General features: G+C 41.7%; 1 protein-coding gene and 1 long non-coding RNA gene across 6 annotated transcripts in view; one reads left to right on the top strand and one right to left on the bottom strand.

Annotated features, from left to right (window-relative positions):
* Positions 1-3,157: 3,157 nt before the first annotated feature.
* Positions 3,158-7,581, bottom strand: LOC104970852 (uncharacterized). Its single transcript, XR_815831.4, has 3 exons — positions 7,027-7,581; positions 4,483-4,644; positions 3,158-3,740 (listed from the first exon to the last, which is right to left on the bottom strand). It is a non-coding gene; the product is annotated as an uncharacterized lncRNA (long non-coding RNA).
* A 62-nt stretch (positions 7,582-7,643) lies between these two features.
* EDRF1 (erythroid differentiation regulatory factor 1) overlaps positions 7,644-20,861 on the top strand; it is a 33,888-nt gene continuing 20,670 nt past the window's right edge. For 3 of the 5 annotated variants that reach the window (XM_003587917.6, XM_005225865.5, XM_005225867.5), the window contains exons 1-12: positions 7,644-7,871; positions 9,361-9,569; positions 11,515-11,581; positions 12,195-12,320; positions 13,385-13,509; positions 13,751-13,907; positions 16,872-16,973; positions 17,244-17,365; positions 18,087-18,198; positions 19,336-19,483; positions 19,573-19,681; positions 19,987-20,098. In XM_003587917.6, the coding sequence (XP_003587965.1) occupies positions 7,764-7,871; positions 9,361-9,569; positions 11,515-11,581; positions 12,195-12,320; positions 13,385-13,509; positions 13,751-13,907; positions 16,872-16,973; positions 17,244-17,365; positions 18,087-18,198; positions 19,336-19,483; positions 19,573-19,681; positions 19,987-20,098 (1,497 nt within the window). In that variant the 5' untranslated portion in view covers positions 7,644-7,763. The remainder of the gene's footprint in view (positions 7,872-9,360; positions 9,570-11,514; positions 11,582-12,194; positions 12,321-13,384; positions 13,510-13,750; positions 13,908-16,871; positions 16,974-17,243; positions 17,366-18,086; positions 18,199-19,335; positions 19,484-19,572; positions 19,682-19,986; positions 20,099-20,861) is intronic. The other 2 variants (XM_002698564.7, XM_024985862.2) reach the window with 1 other exon arrangement.

A 20,861-nucleotide genomic window follows, 5' to 3' on the forward strand; every position in this document is an offset into this window, starting at 1 on the left:
CAGTTTATTTTGAAACTTGGCTTTAAGGGCTGTCATCACTTAAAATATCTCAGGAGATAAGTAAACTAGGAAGAATCCCATGTCTTAGCAAGTCAAACTGCTCATTTCAGATGTATCCACAAGTTATGCAAAGGTTTTAACTGAAATCTGGCTAAATTTCCAGCTTCTCTGAAGTCTATCAATCTTCCTTTTAAAAGCCAATTATATAATGTCAAGGAATAATTCAGAAATATTAGCCAGTTGTTTCACGTGCACTTCATTTACTTGTGCATAAGAAGAAAGGTCAATTGACTGTCGTCATGGAACACAATTAAAAACAGGATGTGTAAAAGAGAGGAGAGAGGGAAAACCCTGCTGGCAGCTGGGAATAGTGAATCTTACAGGCACATTTTGGGGTAAACAGATCAGTTGGAGACTGACAAGGAGATCAGTCTGTGTGTTGTGAGCAGGCCGACTAGCAGTATCAAAGAAAACAATTAAAATATGGATCCAAAAACTCTTCATTTAGGAGATTTTTTTTAAAGACGGGAGAAATTTCAGTTTGTAAGTTCTGTGCTGGTATTAGTTTTTTTTAATGTCATTTTCAGCAACAAAATCACAAACATTGGAAAGATTTGCAAACCTCTGTTTTCAAAAATGCTCTCTCCATGAGATTCAGTTCTTTTGAAAACCAATGACTTTCTCACTCATTGTTAAAACATCACTGTTATCTTGAAGGAAGAGGTTAAGTCTGTTTATTTTTGTGAAACTCTCCTACAGCACCCTCATGACAGCTACTAGTCATCATGGAAAAGATGAGGAAATGTGAAATATTTTTTGCCAAAAAACGATTGTCAAAATTGATTTTTAAGTATTTTGCCACAATAAATTCTGTGATCTCTGTGTGGTACATGAGATTTTCAAGGTCACACCTCACCTTATCACAACACTCTGAAAAGCCTCTCCTAAAGGCCTTGTCACCAAATTTTACCATGTGATGGCATCAAGTGGCCCGCCCGAGCCACCATATGCCACGGTAGACTGCACAATGGTCCACGGACACCCAATGACCCTCCTCTGTGGACCATTAGTCTTTACCTCCACCCAGATGCTAAGCTTGCCAAAATGTATCATTTTGGCCAAAAAAAGTGAGTGGCGGGGATGTTTGTGACTTCTGAGCAGGTGCTTCAGGAGCTAGTTGATGGTCCACCAATCTGTTTCTCTGCCACTCCCACTGGCAGAGCTCGGGTCCAGGTTGCTTCATCAGCCTGGGTCCTCGAGCAAAAACTACCTGGCCTAGAGAAAGCATGTCCCAAATGTCACACGGGACGCCTCTACTAAATATTTGGGCATTCTCACCCCATTTTTTTTTTCACTGTTTATCTGAAATTTGTTTTATCTGGCATCCTTGGTTGTAAGTCACTGATGTTTGGGGATTGTTTGGTTTGGCTGCAAACCCAATTTTACTGGACTGGTACAGCAGCTGACCACAGCCCAAGGAAGGCCAACTGTGTCAACTTGTATATTAAATATATTAATAGTAAGGCTTTGTTGTTGTTATCCAGTTGCTAGGTTGTGTTCAACTCTTTTGTGACCCCATAGACCATAGCCTGCCAGGCTCCTCTGTCCATGGGATTTCCCAGGGGGGGTTTCATTTCCTTCTCCAGGAGATCTTCCCCAGCCAGGGATCAAACCTTCATCTCCTGAATTGGCAAGTGGATTCTTTACCACTGAGCCACCAGGGAAGCCCATAATAGTAAGGTTTGTGAGTAAGTGATAGTCACTATCATGTCTGACTCTTTGTGACCCCATAGACTGTAGCCTGCCAGGCTCATCTGTCCTCTGAATTGTTTGCCCTTACTCTTCAGATTAAAAAACACAAACAAACAAAACAGAAGCCATAGTTTTTCCTGTACCCCAGGGAATTATTTTAGGAGATTGCTGTTCTAAGGTGTGGTCTGCGGGGCAAGGTGGTCAGATGCTAGAAACTCACTAAAAACACAGATTGCTCAGCACTGCCCCAGTGATACCATCTTAGAATCTGGAGACGGTAGAGGATCTGCTCACTTAAGTTCCTCAGGTGATTCTAAAGCAAATTAACATTCCACTGGCTGGTGTTTGCAATTTAACGTTTTTAGAGGCTAACAGTACTAGTACTCAGAGACCTGGTCCTGCCTTTGCTATTTACACTAGATTTGCATGATGTTCAGTGGGTCAATTCTATTCTCCTTTCTGGATGGCACTGCTCTCATCTAAAGAGGAATGAGACTGACTCAGACATCTCACATCCTCTTCCAGCTCAAAGTCCAGGAGTGGAAGTCAGAAAATCAGGGCCTTCCAAGGTCCAGGAGGCAACGGACAACGTGAGGCTGCGGAGGTGTAAGACACTAGGTCACGGAGGGGCCCTTGGCAAACAGAAGGACCCAAGCCCGTCTCAGAGCTCCCTGGAATTTTCCTGTGTAGGCACAGCTGTTTGGGAATCCCTAGGGCCATAGGCACACCTGCCTCACATATAACTGTAAAAACTTGGTGAAAGACTTCTAATTTTGCTTTGGTAAATACTGTGTCCCACAAGTAACTAAATGAGTTTATGATTGACTGACATGTCTCTGAAATCATCATATGGGCCGGGAGGATTTTTATAAGCAGAGAAAATCTAATGCACCAATTATTCTAGAATGGAACAAACTGTGTGAATACTAACTTTAGTAATTACGGACATTGACACTGCAATATATTGGAGACACACATTCATTAACATTTTTAGCTTTTTTCTGTGATATTATATATATCTTGGAGCCAACAAGGTTTTTATGTCTGAAACATTTCGATAAGTATTTTAAAAGCCTGTTGGCACCAGTCATTTGATCTGCATTAGCTTAAGGGCTAAAACACTTTCATGGGCTGATGCTGCTCTGGTACTTATAAAACAGATGCTCAGACAGGACATTATCGAGGAGCTCAGTCAGCAAGGGAGGCAGATACAAATAAGTAATTTTTCTATAGGCTTCCCTAGTGGTTCAGTGGTATAGAATCTGTCTGCCCTGGGTTGGGAAGATCCCCTGGAGGAGAAAATGGCAACCCACCCCAGTATTCTTGCCTGGAGAATTCCATGGACAGAGGAGCCTGGTGGGCTACAGTCCATGGGGTTGCAAAGAGTTGGACGCGACCTAGTGACTAAAGAAACGCCAAAAATAACAATTTTTCTGTAAAGGGGAAAGTGCCAGATAAAGCTGCATACAAGTTTCAGGAACAAACCCCATAAGATAAGGAGAGGGAGCGAGGTGTCAGGAGAGACTTATTAGGGATGACACATGCGACGGAGAGTCTTTAGGAATAAATTAGCCAGGTGAGGAAGGGAAAGGTATTCCAGGCAAAGGAGAATCACCAGCAGTCACAGATTTATGGGACAACTCGCTGAAGCAGCAACGTCTCTTGAGTGGTGATGGCATCAGGCACTGGGGAGGCAGGGAAACAGGTGAGAGTGCTGACTGGTTACAAGGCCCAGGATGCAGCTCCTGCAGGGCAGAGCGGGCCACAGAGGATGAAGCCAAGGTCCAGGATGCAGCTCCTGCAGGGCAGAGCGGGCCACAGAGGATGAAGCCAAGGTCCAGGATGCAGCTCCTGCAGGGCAGAGCGGGCCACAGAGGATGAAACCAAGGTCCAGGATGCAGCTCCTGCAGGGCAGAGCAGGCCACAGAGGATGAAGCACACTTGGAGGAGGTGGCCGCTGGGGGCAGGGAAGGAGGGGAAGGCAGACACTGCGAAAACATAACAATGAATGTACATGTCTCAAAATGTCAAGTTCTGGAAGTTAGGGTCCAGGTTTTCCCACATTATATTTCAATCACACACATTAAAAACGATAATAACTTAAACCCAAAGCACATAAACATTTTCGAAGCAGGAAAAGAAAATAATAAGCACTTAGAACCAGCCATCAGGGATCCTCCTCTTTTAGTACCTAAACCTCTCTAGTCCTGTCCCGTTAAGAGACCCCAGAAACCTGGTCCCTCCTCAGGTTTCCCTCCACAAACAGTTCCTGGGCATCCTCAGTTCCCCCAGCCCGAAGCCGGCTCTCATGATCCCCTCTGCTGCTGACTCTCTCTGTGCTGAGTTCCTGGCTCTCTCTGTTTGATTCTTTGCCTTTTCACAGGCTGTTTACAGCACATTTTCTCTCTAGGCATCATCAACAAGGGTTCAGGCACTTAGCTCTCAAGTACTTAGTCTCTCAGTCATGTCTGACTCTTTGCGACCCCATGGACTGAAGTCCGCTAAGCTCCTCTGTCCATGGGGATTCTCCAGGCAAGAATACTGGAGTGGGTAGCCTTTCCCTTAGGAGAAGGCAATGGCAACCCACTCCAGTACTTTTGCCTGGAAAATCCCATGGATGGAGGAGCCTGGTAGGCTGCAGTTCATGGGGTCTCGAAGAGTCGGACACGACTGAGTGACTTCACTTTCTCCTTTCACTTTCATTCATTGGAGAAGGAAATGGCAACTCACTCCCATGTTCTTGCTTGGAGAATCCCAGGGACGGGGGAGCCTGGTGGGCTGCCGTCTATGGGGTCACACAGAGTCGGACATGACTGAAGCGACTTAGCAGCAGCAGCAGCAGTCTTTTCCTTCTCCAGGGTAGTTTTCAAGAGGCATGCAATATATGTGAGCCTTAAAGAAAGAATTACAGTTACCTCAGGAAATTCCTTCTTACAAACACAGAACTATATAATAAAACAACAGAATGTAAGGATCATTAGATGATAAATTAAGGCAATGGCAACCCACTCCAGTACTCTTGCCTGGCAAATCCCACGGATGGAGGAGCCTGGTGGGCTGCAGTCCATGGGGTCACTAGGAGTCAGACATGACTGAAGCGATTTAGCAGGAGCAGATGATAAATTATGTATGTATAAAAGCTTAATGAAATGATGTTTTACTATAAAATAATGCATAATAGGAAAGAAAAATAGGAAAATGAAGCTTTAAAGAATATTAAATTACTTAATTTTACCCCTCAGAGATACATTTTTATTGACATTGACACAGAAATAGATATGTTTGTAAAATCGAGATCTTATCACAGGTGTGCTTTAGATTCTTTTTCTCACTTAACATCATGCACAATTTTATAGTACAGGCACCTTTAACAGAGCCTTTGGAGTTTACATGTTCTTGAAAAATAAGTGAATTTTTGCACAAGTTAATGATGTTATGTACCAAAAGTAGACTTAACCATTCTAACGTTAAACATTTATAGTCAACTTGCTGCTGTTGCTGAGTCACGTCAGTCGTGTCGGACTCTGTGGGAGTCAGACGTCCCCACAGACGGCAGCCCACCAGGCTCCCCAGTCTCTGGGATTCTCCAGGCAAGGACACTGGAGTGAGTTTCCATTTCCTTCTCCAATGCATGAAAGTGAAAAGTGAAAGTGAAGTCGCTCAGTCATGTCTGACCCTCATCGACCCCATGGACTGCAGCCTTCCAGGCTTCTCCATCCATGGGATTTTCCAGGCAAGAGTACTGGAGTGGGGTGCCATTGCCTTCTCCGACTTACTACAATGTAAAATAACAATGCATCAACTGCAAAAACACAAAGCAGTGACTGCATAATCCAAACAAAAAATTGTAAATATCAAAACCAATACATGTTGATTTAAGGGTCTACAAAATGTACTATCGGAGAAGGCAATGGCACCCCACTCCAGTACTCTTGCCTGGAAAATCCCATGGATGGAAAAGTCTGGTAGGCTGCAGTCCATGGGGTCGCTATGAGTCAGAAACGACTGAGCGACTTCACTTTCACTTTTCACTTTCATGCATTGGAGAAGGAAATGGCAACCCACTCCAGTGTTCTTGCCTGGAGAATCCCAGGGACGGGGGAGCCTGGTGGGCTGCCGTCTCTGGGGTCGCACAGAGTTGGACACGACTGAAGCGACTTAGCAGCAGTAGGAGCAAAATGTACTATAAAATTCAGTTATATTTAATTCATAAAAACATTTTGTTATAATTGAAACAATTTGTAAATTGCTTGCTAACAGACACAAGGACTTCTAAATCTACAGATAGTTAGTGCCTTATCAGCACCTGATGTAAATTACAAATTGAGACAAATAATTGCCAAGGCAAAACTAATTTTTTAAAACCACTTCCAACATTTTACTGCAAAATACAACAGACATTTTAATGAAGGCTGTAGCTCCATTTAACTACATTTGATAGGATAGATAGTGAGTGTTCCCTCATAGCTCAGTTGGTAAAGAATCTGCCCACAATGCAGGAGACCTGGGTTCAATTTCTGGGTTGGGAAGATCCCTAGAGGAGGAAACGGCAACCCACTCCAGTGTTCTCACCTGGAGAATCCCATGGACACAGGAGCCTGGCAGGCTACAGTCCATGGGGTCACAGGGTCAGACATGACTAAAGTGACTAAACCATCACCATATTGAGTGTTGGCTCGGAGGCTAAGAGGGCCCCCGCACCTTCAAACTTGGTTTTGCTGTTTCTCCACCTTTTTGCAGCTCAAGGCACTGGCATTATCTCCTGGGGGTCTGGTAGAGATTCTGAATCTCAGGCTCCTTCCAAACCAACTGAATCAGGATCTGCATGCCAACTAAAACCCCAGGTGTCTCCTGGGCCTTTTCAGGCTGGAGAAGGCCCTGAACCACTGCAATACCCTTTGCTAGATCCCTAGATCCTAAACGAAATCAGTCCTGAATATTCATTGGAAGGACTGATGACTGAAACTCGCAATACTTTGGCCACCTGATGAGAAGAACTGACTCATTGGAAAAGACCCTGATGCTAAGATTGAATGTGGGAGGAGAAGGGGACTACAGAAGATGAGATGGTTGGATGGCATCACCCACTGGATGGACATGAGTTTGAGTAGGCTCCGGGAGTTGGTGATGGGCAGGAGGCCTGGCGTGCAGTCCACGAGGTTGCAACGAGTCGCACACGACTAAGCCACTGAACAGAACTGAGATCCGTGGGGCGCGATAAATAAGCGGGCTCTCCGTAAATGCTCCACTAAGTCACTAAGCAGCAAACTATACCTTGGCGGGGGTAGGGGTGGGGGGAGCCACCTCCTCTGAAATCCGTCTCCTCCCCTCAGCTAAGGCGGAGGGCCTCCTTTACGCCTCTCTCTCCGCACTCGGGCCCGCGAGGCCCATGCACGCATTGTGATGCGCGGACAGGACGCCAAGTCCAGGAGGGCTTGACTCTGTGGACAGCCCCTCACCCGGGCACGTCTTTCCCTTCCTGGGCCTGCGAGACCGCCGGGAAGCCGAGGGGTGGGGCGCACTGGAAGCTGGGGAGGGAAGAGGGCTACCGCTACACTGCTTTACGTAACAGGAGCCGCTGGTTACACCTACGGCAGCTTTTCCCCGCCCAAACGCAGAGAGGGACAGGGGAGACCCCGATTCTACCCCGAGCCCAAGTCCCAAGGACTGTTTGCCAACAAAGAGGACCGGCGTGCAAGGGGTGGAGCCTGGGAGTCATTACCGCGAGACCTAGTTTCCGAAGAGCCTTGACAGGCGCAGGCGCACTACAGTTCCCGCCCCCAGCCCTACCGCCTCCGCGAAGGAGGCCGCCACCGGGGAAGGCGGGGCCGGGCCTCCGGCACAAAGCTCGCGAGATTTGAACGCGTCCGCTCTCGTTCTTCCTGTCAGAGGCCGGAAGTGCGGGGCCTCGCTAGCGCTCGCTCCGCTGTCTGCGGCGGCGCCTCTGGGCCCCAGGTGTCCGTCTCGGCTCCTCGGGTCGAGCTTCGCCTGGCCTCCCCTGGAACGAGGTGATGGCGGACTCTAAGGAGGCCGGGGCCGAGGCTCCGCCGGCCGGGGCCGCTGCTCGGGGAGGGCTCAGCCTCCTGTCCCAAGGGGAGTCGGAGGAACCTTCTGCACAGGTGAGTCCTCCCTTGGGGCGGGACCTGCAGGGCTCCCGCGGGTGGCTGTGGGTCGGCTCGGCCCGGGAGGGATGTCATGGTGCCCGGCGGCTGGTGGAGCCTTCTCCACGCCTCCCCGACGGGCCCCCTGAGGAAAGAAAGTCCGTGTGCCTGTGGACAGGTACTCAGGTATTTACCATGCAAGTCATCCCGACGAGCCCCTTGAGGAGGCAAAGTCCGTGTGCCTCTGGACAGGTACTCAGGTATTTACCATGTAAGTCTTCCCTACGGGCCTCCTAAGGAAACAAAGTCCGTGTGCCTGTCGACTCACATATTTACCATGCAAGTCATGCGTGTCAAAAGCGACCCTGGCTTCCCAGCCCATGCCAGCCCACAGGTGAGTTTGACACGATCCCTTCTCTCGATGAGCGCAGGTAGGAATCAGTTCAGTTCAGCCGCTCAGTCGTGTCCGACTCTTTGCGACCCCATGGACTGCAGCAGGCCAGGCCTCCCTGTCCATCACCAACTCCCGGAGTTTGCTCAAACTCACGTCCATGGAGTTGGTGATGCCATCCAACCATCTCATCCTCAGTCGTCCCCTTCTCCTCCCACCTTCAGTCTTTCCCAGCAGCAGGGTCTTTTCCAGTGAGTCAGTTCTTCTCATCAGATGGCCAGGGTATTGGAGTTTCAGCTTCAGCATCAGTCCTTCCAATGAATATTCAGAACTGATTTCCTTTGGGATGGACTGGTTGGATCTCCTTGCAGTCCCAAGGGACTCTTGAGAGTCTTCTTCAACACCACAAGTGGCTCCAAAACTGACCCAGCCTTGCAGAGCTGGAGGAGGACAGAGAGTGTGCTCACTGAGATGGGACTGAGCTCGTATTTGAAGGGTGCAAACTGTTTGCCTGGCTGAAAAGGGACTGTGTGAGAGAAGGTTGGAAGAGTTAACTCTGACCCTGAGCCTTCTTGGAGGTATGTGGGTGATATCTGCAGATCCCCCAGTGACTTGCCTTGATGTGAAGTTAGACATTCAGAGTATTTGTGTAATAGACTGACCAATGAATTACTAAACACTTAGAAACGAAGAAGGCCCAGATATTACCACAAACCACTTCCTAAATGATGCATGCTATTGAAATTAAAATACATGTTTAATATTGAACAGAGGTTTTATTACACTTTGCGTTTAGTTACTGTGGTACTGTTTACTCCCTGGTTTCTGCTTCTGCCCTTATGAATGTTTTAAAAGACAGTTTGAATGGCCTGTTTCCTAGCTAATAACCATAACCATGATACTCCTTGACTCATCTTTTCTCTTTGAAATTATGTGAAAAAGAGCTAAGTAAATTGTACATATTTATGCTCCCATTTATCAACTGCTGCTAGTAACATGTAGCATATTCTTGTAAGCCTGATGTGGTAGGGTTTTTCAGTTATTATTATTAAGATGGGATTTTTTTTTTTGATTCCTAGTAATGTACATTAAAGTTTCATTTAACATGTTAATCAGGGATCAGCTTTATTTCTCGGAGGCAATGAAGTGAAGAGCCGAGCTGTGGTGAAATACTCTTCTGCCCCTCCTCGGACAGCATTTGCACGCCTCGAAGAGAAAACAGACTTGAAACTCCCACCTGCCAACTGGTTACGAGAGAGTGCCAAGCTAGGACCGGCAGGAACTACCATTCTTGGCAATAGTAGGAAAAGCAAGCCATTTTCCAGGTAAATATTAATTAATGACATTTTTACCTGTTCCTCAACCCTCCACCTTAAAACTCTTAAGACTTGCTTTTCAGCATAATTTATAATGCTCATCAACATGCCAAGACTTCACTTTAGAAAAAGATTATATTTGACTTTCATTATGCTTTTTCACAATAATAGGATTCTATTAAAATATGAAGATATCAATTGCATATGCTTCCTTCAAGTCTGCATCGCTTTTAACAAAGATGAATTTTGACCACTAAAATTCAATTAACTAGTTTCATTTTAGCCAGTTTTCATACCTTTTGACTATGTGAATATGGAGTCTCGGGGGGAAAACCCTTAAAACTGCCTAACCTGTTCTGTGGAATTTTTCATTAAATGGTGGTGGATTGTCTGGTCTGAAACAACAGTGATGTAAAAACACAGCATGTTTAGATATATACCCTTGACTTAGACAGTTGCTGGAAATTCTGCTGGTGGTATTTAAGGTTGAGAAAGAGGCCTGGGTCTTACAGAGAAGAATGTACTGATGTCCATATTCTTGTTGACCTTTTAATGTGGGGGCTTCCCTTTCTCCCTCTCAGTGATTGAACCTAAAGTACTTCCACATAACATACAGCAGGAGCCATAAATATAGTAATACCTTACGTGCCAGTGATTTGGAAATTATCCTGATGCCTCAGGAGGTAAAAGTTAATGTTTGCAAAATGTTGCTTGTATGTAGCAGTATTTATACTATCAAAAAAATTGCAAATAGTTTGCATGTCTTCTTTTAGAAAAATGGCTTAATAAAGCAGAATTAAATGTTATAAAGTGATTTGGCTGATAATTATATTGACAGTGTACAGACACTGCTGAGTACTTTTGTGTGCTTATCTCGTTTCATTCTGTCAACAACCTTTTGAATTTGGTGCTGTTAACTTTCCTTCAGAAAAGTGAGGCTTGGAAAGGTTAAGAGCTTGCCCAGCCCATGTGGTAAATCATCAGCATACTTTGAAGTGAGGCAGTCCTAAAAGAGTGTTCTGACTCTGCCACCTCCTCACTGAAAAACGGTGACGGCAGCTGCTTTTCACACTTGCAGATTATAGATGTGCCTCACGTGGTACCTGGCACACGTTTGGTGCTCAGTGAGCTATTTTTTCTCCTTCTGGTTGAATTGGTGTTGTGTGCATTTTTTTCTCAAATACATTTTTTAAAACGGTACTAGTGTATATCACTGGGAACATGATCCCAGAGACTAAAATCCTTATAAATGTTTCTGCTGTTGTTTTTCTTGTCTCCCCATCTAAAAAGAATAACTCAAACTGACTGTTCTCCATTGCATATTTTTTTAGATTTCATGACTACAAAAATAAAAATGATTGTAATTGTTTTTATTCTAAATATTTTCTATTATTGCTTCTATTACTGTTGTATTTCTGTCTTGTATCAAATTTAAGATGCCATTGATTTTAAGTTGTCCCATTTTTATTTGTTTTAACAAAATTTTTAAAAATATGGTTGGCTTATAATGTGTTGGTTTCTGGTGTACAGTAGTGATTCAGTTATATGTATATATACATGTATGTATATTCTTTTTCATATTCTTTTCCATTATGGTTTATCATAGAGTATTGAATATAGTCCCTTGTGCTATACAGTTGGACCTTGTTGTTTATCCATCTTGTATATAATAGTTTGTATCTGTTAATCCTAAACTTCAGTCTGTCCCTCCCCCACTGCACTCCTTCATGGCAACCACAAGTCTTATCTTCTATATCTGTTAAGTGACCCCATTATTTTATGTACCACTAAGAAGGAAAAACTAGCCAACTGTAATGGTGATAGGCATACTGTTTTCAGAGATGTCAGAGTGTGGAAAATGTGTATCCAAGAAGTGCTGAAATATAGTATTCTGTTACAACACCACCTGCCCCACCATGAACGTGACTTTTGTGGCCTTTGTTTTCTCTGTTAGTTTTGGGATGGCATACGACTTTATTGATTCAGTGGGAAACGATGTGGATGTTGTCTCTGACTCTGAAGTAAGTATCCTCTTTGCGACTATAATTGGGATGTTTGTGCTGGGGATTTATAGCCTGCTCTTTTCTGCAGCCTGGAAAAATTAGTGATGAAATAAGCTACAACTGTCTGATTATTGAACACCTTTTTTATTAAAGTAACACTGCATCATTCCTCAAAGAGGAGGGAACAACTCGCAAAATACTGGCAGTGGTATTGATGGCTGTATTTTAATGATAGCAGTTACAGTGTTGGGTTATGTAATGTTGCTGGTTGAAAAATAGATACGATACTTGTAGTAAAATCTGTTGATGCTTAGTTGGCCAGTTTTTTCTGAGATGCTAAAAGCTTGGGTCACTGCAACAGTGTGACCTGTATATATTTTATGAAATTCCATCATGTAAAAGTAAATCTTTGTCATTGACATTAACACACGGAGACTGGTAAAGTGTGGGTGATTCTGGTTTTAAGCTCTGTCTTCCATGGGTTTGTAGGTAGTTCCTTAAGGTACAGTTTATATGAACTTAAGGAAATAAGGTTTATTATGCTTTAAAACTGAGTGAAGTTAAATTTGAAAGATTCCAGATCATACCGCAAAGGTGTTTCTAAACTGTTTTTCCTTTTGTATTTTTTAAGAACATAAAAAAGCTTCTGAAGATTCCCTACAGCAAATCACACGTGAGCATGGCTGTGCACCGCATAGGAAGGACTCTCTTGTTAGACGAGTTAGATATCCAGGAACTCTTTATGAGATCATCTCAGGTAATTCTTGAGAAATAACAAGAAAAGCACTGTTTTAACAACTTATAGGCACTAGAAATGTGATTTTGTTTCAAAGAAAGGACAAAGTGAAAACGTGGTTGAGTGCTTCAACCGAGAAATGAAAAGTTTAACTGAAGATTAAAAAGCCTTAATAAAGAAAAAGGTAGAAAAGAGAATAGTAGAGAAACTTATTTTATTGATACCAGTAGCCAGAATTCTTATAAATAAAAGGGTGAAGTGAAGAAAGTTATGAAAAATATGAAGTGTAAGGGACTGGTTAAATTTTTGAAAAATCCTTTCATGTCTGTATTAAATAGATTGTCATGAAACATGGCTGCCAGGAAATGTGAAAAATGTTTAGCAAATTATTCCTCTGAATATATAGTTATGTCAGAATTAATTGGTTCTCTTCAAGCAGAGCTTCTCAAATTGTGTGTGGTAAATGACTGTTGTCTTGCACCGTTTTTTTGTGGTGGTGGTTTAGTTGCTCAGTTGTGTCTGACTCTTGGACCCCATGGACTGTAGCCCGCCAGGCTCCTCTGTCCATTGGATTCTCCAGGCAAGAATACTGGAGTGGGTTGCAATTTCCTTCTCCAGGGGATCTTCCCCACCCAGGAATTGAACCCAGGTCTCCTGCATTGCAGGTGGATCCTTTACTAACTGAACTACGAGGGGAGTCACCATTATTTTGTAAAATGTAATAATGCTGCAGCTTCTGAAAGCTGACTCTACATTTCTGTATTTACCTTGTTGTTACAAAGTTCTTGATTGCAAATAGTTCATGGTCTTGCCACTCACTCCCACAGATGACTCTTAAAGAATATTCTTGCAATGCTTTGATAAAGGAAAAGAAGTTACAGTGATTTAAACTGACATTTATAGTAAATGTTTTTCTGTTTGTAAAGATCACAGTTCAGTTCAGTCTGTATGTGTTAGCCACTGGGCAAAGTCTTAAGAATCACAGCCCTGCTTCCTTGCAGCTTATAAACACACAGATAATTTTAATGCTTTGTGCATAGTGGGACTTATCCCAGGCACTAATTATCAATTTCTTATGTTACCAGACTGGTGATTGGACATGGTTAAAAGAGTTTTATCAAAGACTTATTGATCAGAAATGGCAGAGGAAGAAAAAAAGTAAAGAACACTGGTATCAGAAGGCTATTCTTTCGAAGTTTTTGTATTACAGGTACTTAGCTATTTGTTTATTTTTATTTGAAGAGAAAAAATGAAATTCTGATATAAAACTTAATTTGAAGCCAGTAAAGGCAATTTTTTGGCTACTGTTATTGTTGACATTTGTCCTGTATTCCTTTTTTTAATGGGATTTATGCTTGGTTATAGAATCTAGTTTTTTAAAACTGGTGGGCTGTTACATAAAGTTAGCTTAAGTAACAATGTGGTTTTTTTTTTGCTTCTGATTTGGCCAGTATCAATGGCGATGGAGCTGCTCAGCCTGTCCCGTCTGCCACAGAACAGCAGGAGTCGTCCAGCTCTGATCAGACCAATGATTCAGATGGGGCTTCATGGCCTGCCCCCTTTGAAATGCCTTCTTCAGTCTCTGAAGATCCCAGTGCTTCCAGTCAGGTTAGACATTGCTTAGATGCTAATTCAGCAAAATCATTTAAGGAGACAAAGCCAATTATCCTATCAATAAAAAATAGAGAAATAGGAATAAAAAATATTCTATCAATTTATGTCTTCACAGGTACAAAAAGTCCTTTTTTTAGTTTTTCAGTATGGAATTTACAAGGGTTATTATGGATGGCTAGATCAGATTTTTTTCAAGAAATAATTCAAAGATATTTTTTAAAGTTTTACCACATTTAAAATAGCTTATTAATATGTTTATCAATACTGATTTATCTCCTCGTAGTCATAAGGAGATATGGTGTATTTAAACTGTGGAAATATTAAGTGCCTTTCAGATATTGAGACTCACAGGCCTGTTTGTAATTTAAATACTAGCCTTCTACCTTAACTTACAGTTGGATTTGTTAGTCCTGAAATAGCTCTGCAAGTTTTCCCAGTGGAGTTGCTAAGACTTAACCTACATTAACGTTATAAAGCTTTTAGAAAGAAGAGAGAATGGACTGTGACCTCTTTTATCTCATATTTTTGGTTTCTTCTTACTATTCATTTGTTTTTGTCCTTATTGTGTGTCAAGTAACTCCATAGATGTAAATGGTGCATGTTTATTTTTAGGAAAATTGACAAGCTTGAGGTAACTTGGTAAATTGCATTTCTCCTCTGACTGTGTGCTCTCACACACTGAACGTTCATTATTAGATTGTTTCTGTCCTCGCAAATTATAAGGTCATAGGAGACAAAATACCTTTAACCTGATTTTGATTTAGTAGGTTTTCAGATAGAGATGCCTCACTGAACTGTGTAGTGAACTTAATTTTTTTCCAGAGTTGGGAACACTGTAAGGAAGCATAAGGGAGTAATTAGCATCCAAGTCCACATAGTGATAACCCAGGAGGTAGGGAAGTTATTAACATAGAAATGAGAAGGGGCATGGGTGCTGGGTGTTGGCAGGGTTCTGTGTCATGACTTGGGTGGTGGTTACATGGATAATTTGTTTTCTAATTAGTCATTATACTGTATTCTGTATAATTTATGTACTTTTCTGTATTTGATTATATGGTTAGACAGCATCACCGACTCAATGGACATGAATTTAGGCAAACTCTGGGAGATAGTGGAGGACTGAGGAGTCTGGTGAGCTATAGTCCGTGGGCTCGCAAAGAGTTAGACATGACTTAGCGACTGGCCAACAGCAAAATATGTGATTATACTTTACTGAAGGAGTTTTTAAAAAATTATTTAGTATTCTTTAACTTCAAAACACACACATTATAAAAAGACCACATAATGAAAATTCTAGTCCTGCTGCCCATCTCCCCTGTATCAGCCTTATCATTCTGTCCTTTAAAGGTTACTTTGAAAAACTTTGGAGGCTTTTGAGAGTCTATAGACTTGCCTGTGGAAGAAGTGACTGGAATCTATTTAATGCTTCTTATGCCACATACGTTATGCCGTGTATGGCGTGTGTATTTTTCATCCTTTTAGCTGCATATGTATTATGTTGATGGTATCGTTTTACAAATAAGTAAATAAAGCTCATAAAAAGTAGATGTTTGTCTGTGGTCACACAGCTGGTGAAGTTCAAGCTAGGGTTTAAACCCTGGTCTTTCTGATCAGAGGCCTGTCCTCACAGCAGTACTCCACTGTGTCTGTATATTCCACACATTTAGACTGCCCTATGAGCAGTCAAGTTGTCTGGGCAATGGCATATCCCTAAGCAGAGCTACCCTGCCTACAAATAATCTTTTACAGAATGGTTTCTGTGACATATATAAATCTCTAAACTTCAATTCATGAATTCTTGCTCCCAAGACTAAATCGGCAAGTTTGAGGCCCATGTTAAGCAATAATAGAGTTTAAGTAGTTCTCTGGTCTGGCCTTGGAGCCAAACTTTTATTAAGAACATTATAACCTAGAAACCTATAAATCCCACTAAAGCAATACGTGGCAAATATAATTTTGGGAATTGATCCATAGGTCGATAACTTGTCTGTATAAACAAACAATAGCGTACATGATTGAAATTCTTTAAGGACCTTTGCAAAGAAGACATGCAAAAGCACTGGAGATCTCCCGCTGCTTACCTCATATTTACTTTCTTTGAAAACTGGTGCTAAGCTTATTAGCACACAAATAGGAATAAGCAACACACACATATGCTCACAGGTACACACACATATGCTTGCTCATCTTGGTTTAATGTTTCTTAATGGTTTTTAATGGCAGCTGCCCTAATGGTTGGAAAATCAGTGGACGCGTTTACTACGTCAAAGGTTCCTCTTCCTATGTCTTTTCCAAAATATATTCCACAGATAATTATAAGAATAATAAGAATAATCTGTAATAAGAATAAAAAGTGTTACAAGATCAAATAAATTTGGGACTAATGGATTATATAGAGGTCATGTAGGTTTTTCCAGTGCAGGACCTCTCAGGAGCCTTTTATGGTGATAATCTTTGTTATTCTCCAAAAGCAAATCCTTGTAAACAGTGTTTTTCAGATCTGACTCTGGGAATTTTCCACCAAGTACCCCAGAGACTAGACTTCTGTGAAAAACACATTAGATTGTGTGAAACTGAGGACTGTTCTGATGACCAGTGTCACAAAAATATGGCTGAGGTTTCTTAGGAAATTTTTAATCCAGTAGTGATGGAATAGGCTTTGAAAGAGCAGTCCTGTTCAGTGCACCCCAAAAAAGAGGAAAAAAAGCCTGGAAAGCTTAAAATAAATCTTTAGTCTTGATTTAAGTAAGATCTCAATGTGTTTAGCTTATTATAGTGACTGACAATTAGGAACTGAAGTATGCACCCCGTGAGGAGAGGTAATGATTCATATCAGCTGTAATTTACAAGACCAAGTTTGAGCTGTATGCCTTGATGTGTGGGTGATACTCTTTAACAGTAGGCCATCTGTAAGAAGTTACGACAGCAGAATCACTCCTGTCCTTGCACTTTTCACAGGGAAGTGAGCCTCTTGAACCCTCATACATAGTGGGGCATGTGGCCTCAGCGCCTAAAGAACAAAACCTGACTCCTTTATTCAATGACGGGGAGAACAGTCAGGTATGCTCTCTGTGGGGTCCAAGTCGAGACACCACATCCCCAGTCTACTTCGTCATCTAAGAGCTAGTCTTAAATTGGAATTTATAGGGGGAAAAAAAATCCACTTGATCCTAAAAATCTCTTCCTAAGCATCTCTGTGATCTTCTCGCACTGTGGCTTCATTTATCTTTTCTTTGTCTTTTCCTTCTTCTAGTCTTTTTGTGGCTCATGGGGGGAGATTACAGATCCCCTGTTTATTATATAATCTTTCTATTTTATTTCAAATCAAAGGGTCTTAAAAATGATTTTGTTCGGAATATTTTGTGGACGTTTGAAGACATACACATGTTAGTTGGCTCCAACATGCCTATCTTTGGAGGCGGCCGATATCCAGCAGTCAGCTTACGTCTCAGGTAACGAGAATTATGTTCCTTTAGAATCGTGTTCCAGTTTGCTTTCACCTGCTTATTTTGGCATCCTTTCCTTTTTCTAGTTTTTTTTTTTTTTTTCACTTCCCTCCTTCCTGCACCAGTTGAAATGGCCACAGTACGGAAGGAGTGTTTCAGCAAGTGCTGAAAACCCTGTGGCTGGCTTTTCACTCTAGTCCTCGGTAGTGGAGTCAGAGACCTGCTGTCTGCTGTACTGACTGAGTCTTAGGTCTGAATCTACAACTTGTGAGAATAGAGTACAGTTTATTTAACCAGTTAAGAAGGTGGTTTACCAGCTTCCTGTTAACTGCTTGTAAGCATTTTTTAATGTTCCAGTTGTACGTGTTCACATCGTCCACCCTGTGTGAGTTCTGACTTGGGCGCTGTGATGTGTGCTGGTCAGTCTTCACTGCAGTTTGTGTGAGGACTGTGCAGTAGGCTCCCAGTCATCTGTGTCATAGTTCCTCCTGTTGCTCCTGAAAGCTCTTACGGACACCCGTTAGGAGTGCAAGCAAAGCTTATGGGAAGATGTGAAGCACAACATACCCCATGAGCTGCATATGCATGTCTCATCAGAAGAGAAGCATAAATGGCATTCTCCAACTAGGGAGGACAGATTAAAACATTCTAATGAGGGAAGTAAGTCTCAGATGATTTGTAATGGAACATTTTCATTAATCAAATAACACCAGAAATGTGTTTTTAGGGATAACAACAAACCAATTAATGTGCTTACTGGAATTGACTATTGGTTGGACAACCTGATATGCAACGTGCCAGAGCTTGTCATGTGTTTTCATGTAAATGGAATTGTACAGGTAAGCCTGATACAGTGTGACTTTTGAAATACTCTCTCAACTACAGACTGGGGCAGAAAGTACCTCACTAAAGTGTTTAACACTCTTGAGTAAGGTATATTTTGGCAAGGAAGATAACTACGGCTAAACTGAAATTAGAGTGCTATTACATTTGAGTTGGTGCTGTCAGAATTCTAGATGTTACAGGAGTTTAACTTATAGGTAATTTGTGAGCAGGTCATAAATATTCTAAAATCTACATTTTTAGCTGGAGAACTGTAATTTTAAGGCAAGCACCCATAGTAATTACTTCAAAGTGTCTGAACAGTGAAGGTGTGTGTTCAGTATCGTGTACTGCTATTTGGTGTACAGATATGAATACTTGATGCAGAATGTTGAGGAAGGGCCCAGCAGTAACTGCGTAAAGTAGATAGCGAGTCTGGATGACCAGAGAAGGGTGTGGTCGCTTCTGTTTTGACCTGATCTGTTTTCCAATTGAATTGCAGTTTCTAGTCTTATAGAGTATTTCAAAAAATAAGCTCAGAGGCATTTAGGGAAGTGCGAGCCAGAGACAAGCTAGAAAAAAAAATGAGGAGGCACTTTAGAGATTGTGATGGTGATAGCCTTGCAGCCTGTCCTCCACACACACCCCATCCCTCCCCACCCCCGTGCTCCATTTCTTTAAAGGAATAGTCCAGAACTCAAAGGAAAAGCAGTGTGCACTGGAGATCCTGCCCAGGTGACTCTGGTGTCTGGGAAAAGAAAAAGCCAAAAACGTATTTTGAGAAAGCTTACTGGGTGAAGTCTACCTTGATTTATCACCTTCCCAGTTGAAAACCATGAGGGTAGAATGGAAGAAAGTATACAGTACAACTTATTCTGTGGTTGGGACAGAAATGAGATGTGCCTAAGTCTGTGGTTCAAAGTATGGTGATGACTCTCCTTTAAGAGTTATTCCTGTGGTAAACCACCACATTGCTGGCAAGGACGGGTCAGATTCCTTCAGAGTATTAGAGCAGAAAAAAGACCGAGAACCAGTGCTTTAAACTCTCATGCTGCGAAGGTCTCTAATTGCAGGACTTATACATGTGGTCTCTCTTTAATAAGAGAAGTGTTGCTGTGCAGGTTTTCTCAAACTGTCTTTTCTCTGTTTTATAGAAGTATGAAATGATAAAGACAGAAGAAATTCCCAATTTGGAAAACTCTAATTTTTCTACTAAAGTCATAAAAGACATTGCACAAAATATTTTATCATTTTTAAAATCTAATTGTACCAAGGAAGGACATACCTATTGGCTATTTAAAGGTAAGCTAATGTTTCAGTGAGTAATCATTGATTTGATTGGCAACTGTAAAATGAGGTTTATTTGGTCTTTTGTTTTGTTTTCTTCCCAGCAAGTGGCAGTGATATAGTGAAGCTCTACGATCTCACTACTCTTTGTGAAGAAACTGAAGACAAATACCAAAATCCATTCACAATGCCAGTGGCTATTCTTTTATATAAGTGAGTGCTTTAAGTAGTTAAGATGAAGAAGTAGCCTTATTTAAAAGTTTTAAGTATATGGCCTCCCTATCTATGCCAAGGTTTTAAATACCTTTTAGATGTTCATAGTTTAAAAAATGTGTATGTATATACATCTATATACTGTTGCAAAATAAATAGGAAAAGGGAAAAGAGCAGGGGTGTAAAACGCAATGTTTTGTTGTTTCTTATGCCTTTATTCTGCTGGAAGGAAAGAAGAGCATGCCTAGACTTGAGTCTGGAGAAAATGATGAATGGGCAGTAAAGTTGATATAAACTCCTTTTAGGGTTGCTTGCAACATGATGATGAAGAAGAATCAAAATAAGAAACACTACGGGACAGTTCGAACCCTGCTTCTGAATTGTGTTAAATTGCTGGACAAAAGCAGACATCCTCAAGTAAGATTAATATACGCCCTCTAAAAGAATTTTGGCATTCTGATAGAGAATGGTTGCCTAGACATTAACGCCACCTAATGCATAGTCTGTAACTGCCTGATCTGGTTTGCTAACCAGTCACCACATGTTGTGCCTAATCTGAACTGAGATGTGCTTTAAATGGAAAACACACACTGAATTTTGAAGAGTCTGTGTGTGTGCACATGTGTACACGTTACATATTGAAATATTTTGTGTTTATTGAATCAAATATATTAAAATTGATTTCGCCAGATTTTGTTCCATAAATTTAGAACTCACATAATTTTAACAAAGTAGTGCCATTTTTCCTTTGTATTTTCATTGTTAGAAAGTGGAAAACTATTTTATAGTCTGTCTTGAAAGACCCATTTACATGAATAAGGTCCACATTCTGTACCTCAGTATATAAAATCATCTCTTTAAAAACCTCAGTCTTGCACCCCGTGGTTTTACATCACCCTTATTACAAACCTCAGTGGTCTGAACTTGGTAATTGTATGTCTCAGTGTAAGGCTAGTTGTTGTATCCTGTTTAAGTCAGAAAAGATACTTAGTATTATGATTTATGATTTTTTTAAAAGAGTCAAGTTAATTTTAATTGTAGCCATATTCAGTTTGGAGATAAAGATTTTCCCAGAGACCAAACCAAGAGAAACTGGTTTCAAAGAAAAGTGGCAGAACACTTTTTGGATTAAATATCTAATTGCAGATTAAGGTGGTGGTTAGTAAGTTAGAAAATAGTG

The sequence above is a fragment of the Bos taurus genome, chromosome 26, assembly GCF_002263795.3.
Source record: "Bos taurus isolate L1 Dominette 01449 registration number 42190680 breed Hereford chromosome 26, ARS-UCD2.0, whole genome shotgun sequence".
NCBI classification, from domain to species: domain Eukaryota; kingdom Metazoa; phylum Chordata; class Mammalia; order Artiodactyla; family Bovidae; genus Bos; species Bos taurus.